This window comes from Miniopterus schreibersii (assembly GCF_964146895.1).
Source record: "Miniopterus schreibersii genome assembly, chromosome: 12".
In the NCBI taxonomy this organism is placed as follows: Eukaryota; Metazoa; Chordata; class Mammalia; order Chiroptera; family Miniopteridae; genus Miniopterus; species Miniopterus schreibersii.
In genome coordinates, this window is record NC_138112.1 from 64,481,168 (window position 1) to 64,493,411 (window position 12,244).

Here is a 12,244-nt window from a genome sequence, read left to right on the forward strand (position 1 = left end):
AGAGCCAGAGATTCTGTGTTTAAATTCCAGATCCAGCATCTGTAATTTGACTTTTCCTCTTTGAGCATGGGTTGCCTACCAGCAAAAAGGGGGGCAATAAGACACGACGTGGACTGTCTCCTAGGCACTATTTCCTAAACAGTTGCTTTCTTTATATTATTTAACTTAGTCACCATGACAATACCCTTAAGTAGGTGTTATTATTTTTCATAAACATCTGTTCTTATTTAAAATGATGAAAGAAGAAAGAACCCAGCTCAACACGTGCGCACTTGTTATGTGTTAATATAGAGCTAGTCACCTTCCCATAGATTTTATTTTTTATTTTTATTTTTATAGGGAATGAATGAATTCATCTTAAAGGCCCAATTCAGTTCAGAGTTTAAAAAAATAATCAGGAAAGTAGCTATGATTTTCAAGACCTCTTAAACTGGGACTTCTCCTTCTCTTTGTAGATAAGGTAGTCTCCTGATGAGGGATGGCATGCAAGTTGTCCCTGCTCCCACTCCACACTGATGGCAGGCATCGCCAATAAATTAGTTCTCTCTCCTCAGAATTTGGATGCAGCTTCAGCATCACCCTCAACAATTCACTCCGGGAAACCACTACTAAATGATCAGAGTTGGCAGTTGCGATAAAAACTGTCTCATTCCTACCATATGTGAATTCTTCTCTTCTCCTGTATTAAAGCTCTGGCCATTTTGAAGTATTTAATAATTTATCTCCTCCTGGATTCTGCCTGACCTCCCTCTACCACCTTTAACAAATTTCTAATGTTGTGCTCTCAGTTATGACAGAAGCACCAACTTGTGGATGACTGTCACATGATGGTGTCATACACTGGTCCAGATGAACTTTTCTTTTTGTCATAATTGCAGATTTTCTACGCTCACTCTGGTAGCAGTTAGCTTTCCCTTGGAAATCATGCAAAACCAAAGCTTTGTAACCGAGTTCGTCCTCTTGGGGCTTTCACAGAATCCAAGTGTTCAGAAAATGGTATTTGTTATATTTTTGTTCGGCTACCTTGCGACTGTGGGGGGCAACTTGCTCATCGTGGTGACCATCGGCAGTAGCCCAGCGCTCCTGGGCTCCCCCATGTACTTCTTCTTGGCTTTCCTGTCTCTGCTGGATGCCTGCTTCTCCACCGTCATCGCCCCGAAGATGATTGCAGACTCTCTCTCTGAGAGGAAGACCATCTCCTTTGAAGGCTGCATGGCCCAGCTCTTCGCTGAACACTTCTTTGCTGGGGTGGAGGTGATTGTCCTTATAGCCATGGCCTATGACCGCTACGTGGCCATCTGCAAGCCCTTGCATTACTCTTCTGTCATGAACTGGAGGCTCTGCGGCATTCTGACGGGGGTGGCCTGGACGGGGGGCTTCCTGCATTCCATGATACAAATTCTCTTTACTTTCCAGCTGCCCTTCTGTGGCCCCAATGTCATCGATCATTTCATGTGTGACTTGTACCCATTGCTGGAGCTGGCCTGCACGGACACTCACGTCTTCGGCCTTTTGGTGGTGGCCAACAGTGGCTTTATCTGCATCATCATCTTCTCTTTGCTGCTTGTGTCCTACGGTGTCATCTTGTTCTCCCTGAGAACGCACAGCGCCGCGGGGCAGCGGAAGGCTCTCTCCACCTGCGGCGCTCACATCGCTGTTGTGGTTCTGTTCTTCGTCCCGTGCATTTTCGTGTATGCCCGGCCGCCGTCTGCCTTGTCCTTGGACAAAGTGGTGGCGATCTTTTACACCGTCCTAACGCCCTTGCTCAATCCCGTGATTTACGCCTTCAGGAATCAAGAAGTGAAGGGTGCCATGAGGAACGTGTGGAACAGAGGAGCGGGGCTTTGTAATGAAAGATAGGACTGACCCGATGGAATCTGTACTCGGTGTGTTTAAAAGACACGATGGAGCTGCTGAGAGAAGTTCCAGCAGTGAAGGATTGGAGTGGGCCGGGTCCTGAAGTCTTCCCCGGCGTCAGCACTCTCAAAGCACCTCTACCAGCCGAGGGGCCAACAGGCTGTACATGGCATAGAGGCCAGCTTGGCAGAAGTTCCTGTCTTGGGGGACCCTCGCTTGAAGAGATTCTGGACAGAGTTTAAGAGGGGGCTGTGCTTTCTCCACACCTGGGTTTTCAGACCCTTGGGAACCTTGCTCATGGCCCACAGCTGCACCCCCTTCTCTGGTTTTGGGGCTCGTGATATTGCTGCTGGTCATGGAGAAAGAAGCTGAATACTGTGACGAAATCTTGGATCAAACTATCCTCCCTAATTTATATATTTTTTGCTCTTTTCCCTTCTCTGTTCTTTCTGTATCCTACCCCCTGCCTCTTCTTTCTTTGGACCTGCTCACTCTCACTCTCCTCTCTCCTGCTCTACTTTAGTGTCATTCTCTACCCTTTCCTCTCTCTCACTATTATTCATTTAGGTATCTATTCCCTGCTTTGATATTTGCCTCACCGTGCAGTTTACAGGCTTGATTTTGGAGTCAGAACAGAAAACGAAGGCATCACTTGGCATCCTCTTAGGACGGCTCAGGATTTCTCTTTTCTAGGATGCAATATACATCATGGAGGTTTGATGTTTTATGTGACATGGATGGCAAATGCTAGACAGAGAGGCTATCTAGTAGCACCCCACTCTAGTGTTAGCCTAAATGTGCTTGGAAAAACTTTCTTTATTACAGGTCAAACTTTGTACATTAAAAGAACAAGGCAAACAGCCATATTTACTTGCAAACTAATGTATAGCTCAAATGAAATAACAAAAATGGAAATTGTTTGAATAGTAAGATTGTACAACAAGATTAATATATAATCTAGGATTGTGTTATTCAATTAAATATCTATCTAATAATACAGTAATATAGGCAAATAGGAGATAGAGGCAGATGTTTATTTGGGAAAAAAGGGAAGTCTTTTAGTGTCAAATATATATGAACTGTTTTAAATTTCAACAGGTAAAAGTAAGAATTAAAGAAGGGAAAATGGTTTTCTTCACTACTGTGATGTCTCCCCCAGATCAGAGAGTTAGGACAGTCCAGGGGTGTTAGGAAACAATGATTGAGTCAATGATCAAACTCTCAGGTGGTGCTGATCTAACCTAATGCATACATCTTGTCAAGAGTTGCTTTCTTGTCTTCTCATGTTACCAAATCTTCTCTTTGCTTATTCAAAATAAAACAAGATGGAATGACATGACCTGGCTTTCATGGTTGTCCAATATCTGTCCATAATTTTATCTCTTACAACTTTTTGTTTCAATTCCATTGAAGGAGCTTCACACAGGTTGCTTTCTGTGTCTTCATTATTTCTCCTGCAGATATATACATGGTTACCTCCTCACATCCTTTGATTATTAAAATGTGTCTTCTCAATAATGAGTTTTCTGACTAATTCACAGAAGTGCAATGTTTTACATTACATGGATGGTGAATGCCCTCCTCCACCCGCTACCATTCTGTATCTCCTTCCATCTCCGATTATTTTTTCTCCTTAGCACTTACCATTCTCTAACATGTCATAGAGTTTAGTTATTCATTTTGTGGGTTTTTTTTTGGTATATGTACTAGAATACAGTTTATACGAGGGTAGGGATATATGAAAAGATTTACCGTTAGACCCCCAGTGCCTAGAATAACATCTGGCCCATAGTATATGGGCAGGAAATATTTGTTGAATAAATAAATAAATAATAAAAATACATAAATGAACGTCTTCTCCTGAGTGAGATTCAATAATGTGTGGCCCAAAGTGCGCTTATCATGAACACCTAGAAAGCCAAATATAATAGAGAAGTCACCTATATGAGGTACTGAGACAACCTATGCTGAAAGGGTTGAGACTCCAAGAGAACACCTTCCTTAGGTTGAATTCTGTTACTGCTTTTACCCCGGAGAATTAGTTGAATCCGGGCATAGACTGGAAGCTGGGAATCTGGGCTTCCTCAGGTTGGGGGATTACTGGAGTGAGGGCAGGGACAGCAGCAGATCTTTTGGAGGAGATTTAGAGCCTCAATCATGCACTATTTTTTCCCCTTAGAATGTTTTTCCAACCCTAGGGATTGATAACATTTTCTAGAACAGGAAACTGGGAGAAGAGACTTGACTAAAGCCACAGAAACAAATGATGGAGCTAGAATTCAATTATGTCCCATCTGTTTGAACAGTCACCTGGGCTCAGAGCTTTGTCGGCCATTAGAAAAGATTTAACTTAAAGGGCGGGGTCTTTGGTAACTTTTGTAGACTATGCCTCGAGGTGACTTAGAAGGCATGGTTTTCCCCTGGAGCAGGCTGCATGGGTGGAGCGCTTGGTAACTGCAATGGGAGGAGTCCCTTGGGGCAGAGTAGGAGGGGAGGAGGGCTCTGAGCACAGACTCTGCCTGTTGACAGCCTTGTGTGGGATGAATTGGCCCGTGGTTTGCTGTGATCCTGGATTAACTGAGCCAAGTAGCTCCCTGAGCAAATCCCCAAATCTGTCAGGCTTGGGTGGGAAGGGTGGAGTCCTTGTCTCTCTGGAGGTTGGGCATTTGTGAACTTGATGAAATCCCTATAAATATGTGATGGAGGAAAAGGAATTCTTTAATTCATGTGCTCTGCAGGAAACTGTTTGGGGATAATAGAGCTGGCTTTAGAGATGTTTCTACCACAGAATAGTGGGGATATTTTCTTTTTATCCTAGAAAGTTCTAAGAGTAGAAGTCAGAACTTTCTGCTTGTATCCCAGACCCTTCTGGACAGTCTAGTTCATGTTTTCTAGGAAGGGTTGGCCATCCGTGGAGCATGTCCCTTCCCTATAGATCCTGCAACAGAAAGCCAAGCAGGTGCATCTGAAGTACAATTTACATGTTGCAAACACATGGAACAGTAAATCAGAACTGGAAGAGTGAGCTCTCCAGTGGATATCCTTTTTCTTTTTTTTTTTTAAAAGACAAAGGTAAGTGTTCAAGCCACACTGGACTATTTCCTTTTTCTTGCCTCCCCCTCAGGACTGGATTTTAGAGCAGTCATCATCATCCAGTCCTATCTCCTGAAAAACCTGGGGTTCCAGGAATATGTTCCCCACCATGGTGAGAAGATCCTGACTCTCTCCAGTTACTGTTATAGTCCATCTCTTAACTTAAAATTCTGAATTTTTCACTGGCCAATCTGTCCTTTAAGAATTTATACTATTCTCTTAGTAGATGATTTCTACTCTTCTAATACCAATTTCATAGAGCCTTAAATCATTAATGATTTTACCTACAATTATCTTAAAACTCACATTAAATTGTTAAGAACAGGAATATTTCCCCAATTTCTCATAAGTCCTCCAGATAATTTTGATTCAGTATGTGAAATGAAATATAACTATAGAATTGTAGAAGAGAATAAATACTGTAATTTCAGACATATTTGGAAACAATAGACTAACTTAAAATGGGGGAAACTGACAGCTTGGACTATACAAAAAGGAAAAATTCATGGAAAAAGAGAAGTAATAACAGAGAAAAATTAAAATCATAATAGTGAATGTAGCAGAGGCTGAGACTTGCATAGTTTTTCTTCTGGGCCAGATCTTCTCACTCTATCTGCAGAGTAACCATGACTATTTCTAAAGTGGTTTTCCCAGCATCATGCAGCCAGAAAGTAGTGGAGCTGGGATTTGAACTCAGGCCATCCAATTTCAGAAACTGTACCCTTAACCAAGAAATAAGTGATTTTTGCTAGATTAATAGCTATACTAGATAAATATCAAGATCACAACAAGTGAGCTGACAAAAGAGAAAACATTCTTCAAAGGAAAAAGTATTAAAATATTAAATATGGTAATAAAAATTTATATGAATATAATAAAAATGCAATTTTATTCCTATTAACTAAGTCAGGTAATAAAATAACATCATAGGATATGGGATAACCTTCTTTTGTTTTTGTTTTTTGCTTGTGCTCCAGCTTTTCTGCAAAATAATCAATATTGAATGCTGGCTATACTTGTATTTAAAAAGACATACAAATAAACACATGTGCAAATATACTTATAGAAATTTTCTGAAAAGACATACAAGAAATTAAAAGCTATTTCTGGAGAGGAGGATTATAGATTCAAATAATTTGGAGAGAGATTTTAATATTTTCTCCTTACATTCTTCTGCTTTGAATATTTTATCATGATCATGGATTATTCTACAGTAAAAATATAGTTATTGAAAAGATTTAATTCTAATTAATAGCAATGATTATAGCATCTTGAGCAGCAATATCATACTTGGGAAATGAATTATTCTAAAGTCGTTTGTAAAATTGTTATATATGAGTGACAACTGGAAGCAGCATAAATATCTGAATGGACAAACTTTATATATTACCACCCCATTAAATTGATAATTAAACTATGGAAAATATGATGGCTTGGTAAGAAATATTAAAACAATTTTAAGCCAACATCAAAACACAGAATCATCATATTATATGATGATTTCAATCACATAAACTATATATGCGATGAATAGGGACTTGAAATAGAAAAATCATAAAATTGTATATGGGATTATGGACTCTTTTCTAAATAATGTTTTTAGCAGAAGTATCCTGGGGAATTCAGGGTAAAGAGGGACACATAGGAGTAAAAACACTACTTAGATTACAGACATGTTAGAAATTTTATGTCGGGTGAAATTCATAGGCAGAGAGGCTCAGTATTCTAATGGGATAAGTTCAAGAGTATTGTACATACAGTAAAGAGTAGTTTCCCAAATTATGCCAGCTGCAGAGTATTGTCTAGAAATTTGTTATATCAAGACTCTCAGCGAAGCTGACGTTTACCCAAGCGGCATCAGATTGTCAAAATAAAGCACATTTCACAGTGTCCTGAAGGGACCAGGGACAATGCGCACAAAAATGAGTGAACTGAATTGAGAATATTTTCTTCAGGAGGTGATTGCCCAACAATATTAGTGCTTAATTATGTAAGAATAGTGTTGATCAGATCTCAAAGCTCACAGATAAGACGCATAATACATGAAATTATGCACGTGTAAGCGTGTGCATGTGTGTGGGTATAAAGTCCTTTTGTTTTAATTTTTAGGGCAAGTATTTGCCCTCCATTTTCCACAGGAAGGCTAAATTTCAAAGAGGTTGAGCCACTTGCCCAAGGAAAGTACAAGTTCTTGGTAGGGATCAAGCTTTTTAAAGGAAGTTTATTTTTTTATTCCCCAAATGCAAAAACTTTGGTTCAGTGTGGTGAGTTTCTGAACCACAGATAGGTCTGGGAGAGACTTGGACGTCTGCAGATTTACAAAGGTTCACAGGGGATTAAAGGCAGCTGGAGGCAACGGGATGGAGCAGAAACTAGGAATTCAGAGCTCAGCTCACTGGCCGCCTCAAGGTGACACTTCTTGTCTTCTCTTGGCAGGTTCAGCCTCCGTCAACTGCATCCCACCCTCAGCCCTAGTATGGCGACGAATAGCAGTGGGGTTGAGTTCATTTTGTTTGGGTTGACACAGGATGCAGGAAAGCAGAAAGCAATCTTTGGGGTCTTCTTGATTCTTTACCTTGCGACACTGTTGGGGAACTTTCTCATTGTAGTGACCATTAAAAGGAGCAGCGCCCTTGGGAGCCCCATGTACTTCTTCTTGTTCTATCTGTCCTTTGCCGATGCCTGCTTCTCCACGACCACTGCCCCCAGGCTGATCGTGGACGCCCTTTCTCAGAAGAAGACCATTTCCTACAGTGAGTGCATGACTCAGGTCTTTGCAGCCCATTTCTTTGGGTGCATGGAGATCTTTGTGCTCATCCTCATGGCCTTGGACCGCTATGTGGCCATTTGTAAGCCCTTGCGATACGCAGCCATCATGAGCCGGCGGGTCTGTGGTGTGCTGGTGGTTTTGGCCTGGGTGGGATCTTGTATCCACTCTTCAGCGCAGATTTTCCTGGCCTTGCAATTGCCCTTCTGTGGCCCCAATGTGATTGACCACTATTTCTGTGACTTGCAGCCCTTGTTGAAACTTGCTTGCATGGACACCTATGTGATAAATTTGCTAGTTGTTTCTAATAGTGGGGCCATCTGCATGGTGAGTTTTATAATCCTGCTTATCTCCTATGGTGTCATCTTGTACTCCCTGAGAAACCACGGTGCAGAAGGAAGGCGAAAGGCTCTTTCCACGTGCACCTCCCACTTTATTGTGGTTGTCATATTTTTTGGCCCATGTATATTCATATACACACGCCCCCCAACCATATTTCCAATAGATAAGATGGTGGCTGTGTTTTATACAATTGGGACACCCTTGCTCAACCCTCTGATCTATACACTGAGGAATGCAGAGGTGAGAAATGCCATGAAAAAGGTATGGTGTAGCAAAGTATGACTCCAGTTGATAAATGATGTATGGGGATTCTACAGTATACTCCCTTAACAGCTTAATTTTATTTCATGGACAGGAAAGGTAAAATATTCTTGTTGGCAAACAAACAATTAAGAAATCTGAGAGGACTGCATTAGAGTATGGTTGCTACTTGAAGTCCATAACCATTTTGACCAACCTATGATGACTCTAACTTGAATTCTATCAACATCTGGCCATACTCACTAGGTAATTTAGCTTTCTATACAAATTTTCCTTCAGAAAGAAAAGTACTGATTAACAGATAAGTGTGTGTCGCATGTATGCTCCAATTTTTCCTAGGTTTCATTCTTGTTCTTGTGAATGTGGTCATAAGAGCTAACCCACAGGGTCTGGACACTTGCAGAGTCAAGGTTGCCGTCTTGACGACCTGAAGATTGGAGAAGATGTTTTGAGAAAATGCAGCTCTGGAAATCTGTGCCTGAGCCTCCTTCCCTGAGGGTATCTACACTGATGAACCCTCTAACTCCATTGAAAGCTAGAAACATCAGTGAAAACCTAGACCGTCCCTGGAGAACCTCTCAAAATTAATTCTGTGAGTGGTGAGCGAGGGAGGAGTGTTATATTTGGATGAGATAGGCGATATCAGCCAGTCAATTGCCCTTTGGGGCCTTCACACTGCTCTTCACAAAGGAGGGGACAAGGCAACAGGTATATGCAGAGGGAGGGTACAGGAAAGAAGGGGGGACAGGGAACAATGCGTGATGAAGAGAGAGAAGAGGAGAGTGGGAATTTTGTCCAGATGGGAGAGAAGGAGCTTTGTCTTCCATATTTTTGAGCATCACTTTTGGGAACATTTGCAGGAAAAGTAAAGTCTCAGGATATTCCTCTATCATTGACCTTCCTTGGCTGTTAAGTTTATTTGGGTATCAGAAAAGACAGAAAGAAATGTGTGTTTTTTCTCCTATAGTATCTCAAAATGCAAAATTCAGTTTGTGTTTTTTTGAAGAATCTGGGCTTAAAAGTCAGGTTTAGTACTTCTCAACTTTGGTCTTTTAGTTTTATATAAGAATATTTTTAAAATGTGTATTTTCACTTTTGAAGAGAACCTAATCTGTATGTATCATTCACACCCACCACCACCAGCCTCCACCTCATAATCTCATAATCAAGTGCTGCTGTGCCATTTCAGTACCTGAGTTTATAATTACCATCAAATCAGCACCAGAAAGTATTACTTTTAGTCATGTGGGCTAATGGAAAGGAACACAGTGAACTCATAAGTCTGTGAAGCATTTCCATCAACTGAACACAAAATGTTATGCTGCACCAAGGATTCCCAATAATTCTTGTTTAGACAAGTGGTGGCAGAATAAATATTTGAGTCCCAAATGGGACATTTGTCAGAGCTCTCAATACCATATTCCCAAGTGGCAATTTAATTTAATATTTCTTCCAAATGAACAATTTTCCTAAATTTCATGTCTTACAGTTCTGTTTTGAGAGCACTTGAATCTGGTCCTATGAGGATTATATTTAAGTGCAATTGGATCTTAAGTAACCAAGACATACTCAAAATCAAACGTAATTCTTACCTCCTGTTAAGCCTTCAAATTTATTATGATATGAGAAAATGTTTTCCTGTGTCTAAATGAAGACTCAGAAAGTTTCAGGAATTTTCTTCTCATTATTAGATAACAGAGAATCCAGATTCCCTTAGATTTTAGATAAAGGCTCAATTAGAAAAGGTGGGAGAAGCAATCAGGAAACAGAAATGTCTGACTTGACCTGGTATCTTAGCAAATGGCTTAACTGTATTGGCCTGGCTAACGCTGAAAACTTTTATTCCCCTTTCTTTTGGGGACTTTTTGTAGGCCTTTTAATTCTAGTACCCTTGACATAGGAAGAAAATGTCTATTATGATCACTGTTGACTCCTTGCCTAATGCTTAGAAAGCCAGCGATTACCTTCAAAATTCTGTACTCGGGCTTCCAAGGGGCCCTAATGGGCTGGTTCCTAGAAGACCTCCTATGGCTCCTCTGTGGTGGTCACAGGGAAATGTCCATGCATCTCTGCCCTGAGAAATGCTGCTAATGTAGAAACACTGCTGATGTAGCTGATGGCAACCAGCCTTCCTCACCAGTCTCTTTCTGCCTAGATTTTCAGTCCCGTGGGCCCAGCGATATGGAGGGTCGCATGCTAGGTTGTCAGAATAGCGCTCTGAAACCCCCTCCATCACACACACACACACACACAAAGTTTGGGGTGATTTCCCCAAAGCTGTTCTCACAAACCACTCTCCCACTTTACACTCCGACTTTATACTTATGTTTAGCATGTCCTTTGGTTTGGAGATGGGCATATGGTGGTCTGGACACACTGTCACTTCACAGCTATTGTGACTAGTCAAAATTTTAGTTTTAACACCTTGTTACATAAGAAATGTTAATTCATGAATACTTTGTGTTGACCCTGGACTTCAAGAGACCTTATTTTTATTTAGAAAGGGATTGTGCATTATTCTGATTTGAGAAATATTTGTACTCACATAAAAGACAGGTTTTATGGGGGAGGGGAGGGAGCAGGGTGGAAGAGGTCAATGGGGGAAAAAAGGGGATATCTGTAACACTTTCAACAATAGAGATAAATAAAAAAATAAAAGTAGAAGTATGAAAAAAAGACACATTTTATGGACAAAAGTTTGTACAATTTAACCTTATCTGTGAACAGAGGAAACTTCAAAGCCTCCCAGTCAGGACATGATTATCAGGCGATAGAAAGAAGCCAGGAATCTTATATTCTTATTCTAATTTCTGCTACTTCTCATTTTTGGCAATAACTGCAGCCGTTGTCATTTTTCATAGTTTAAGTATTGTTTGTAATACTCTCCAGGAATTAGAATTTCTGGAAGCAAGTGTAGTAGCTCAAAAATCTAATAAGCAGAGTAGCCCTTAGAACTGCAGTCTCCCTGCATGGGAAGGTTCCGCTTCAGCATCGATAAACCAACAGATTCTAAGGTGTGAGGGAGGTGAGAGACATGCGGAGCTTTTGGGAAAGAGAGCAGCATAACGAGAATTTAGCATAAAACATCCCATTTAGAGAATCTTTACAAGTTTCTCTGACAAGTATTTATTTTGCATTTTCACAGAGGAACATTATTGCTGAATGTTGCAGGTGAATTTCAATGACCTAGGTAAAAATTCTTTGATGTTGGTAAAGATAGCAAGAAATGTTGGGTCCTGGATGTATTTTAAGGTAGAACCAGCAGAAATCTGTGTCAGATTGTGTGAAGAAAAAAGTCAAGAGTGACTTAAAGATTTTGACCTCAGAAATGGACAGGATGGAATTGCCATGAAGTGAGAAGAGGAAGCCTCCCTGAGAGAGGAGCAAGGTGGTCATGGTGGTGGGAGGGCCGAGGGGCAGTGTAATCAGGTGTTCACTTTTTTTGAAATTACGAATTTGGGAAGATTAGACAGCAAAGTGGAGATTTCGATGGGCAGTTGGATATGTGAGTCTAGAGTGAGGGAGCGTGGCCTGGGATGCAGATCCGCATTTGGGAGCATTCAGCAGCTCTCAGCATTTACAGCCACGCGACTGGATGCGTTTACTGGAGCAGTGTGCATGGGGAGAGGAAGGCAAGGGGACCTGGCCTGAGCCTCGTGTACTGCAGACCGGACATGGCCGTAACCAGTGCCATCATATCCCTGAGGGGCAGAGATGTCAGAAATGACATTGACGTAGGTATTGTGCTCTTCAGCCTTTCAAATGCTGAAGTTTAGGCTGATAAATCATTTTGGCTGAATACTAAAGGCTTTTTATTAAAAGCTTCTGCAAGATACTCAAATTTTGAGAAACAACTGTCCACACATTGACAAGGTACCCTTCGGTGCCATGTCTATAGACAATGGACACTTCACAGGGACCCAC

The 12,244-nt window shown here is 41.1% G+C and overlaps 2 protein-coding genes across 2 annotated transcripts; both read left to right on the forward strand.

The window, feature by feature from the left end:
* Window positions 1-912: 912 nt before the first annotated feature.
* LOC308565554 (olfactory receptor 4C15-like) lies at window positions 913-1,860 on the forward strand (the record flags this gene model as incomplete). The annotated part of the gene is made up of 1 exon (XM_081154871.1): window positions 913-1,860. The coding sequence occupies exon 1, from the start codon at window positions 925-927 to the stop codon at window positions 1,858-1,860; it is 936 nt and encodes a 311-aa protein (XP_081010997.1). The 5' UTR covers window positions 913-924.
* Window positions 1,861-7,426: 5,566 nt separating this feature from the next.
* On the forward strand, window positions 7,427-8,358 carry LOC308565781 (olfactory receptor 4C11-like; the record flags this gene model as incomplete). The annotated part of the gene is given in 2 exon segments (XM_081155383.1): window positions 7,427-8,338; window positions 8,341-8,358. Coding segments are annotated over 2 exon segments (930 nt in total).
* Between the last annotated feature and the right edge of the window lie 3,886 nt (window positions 8,359-12,244).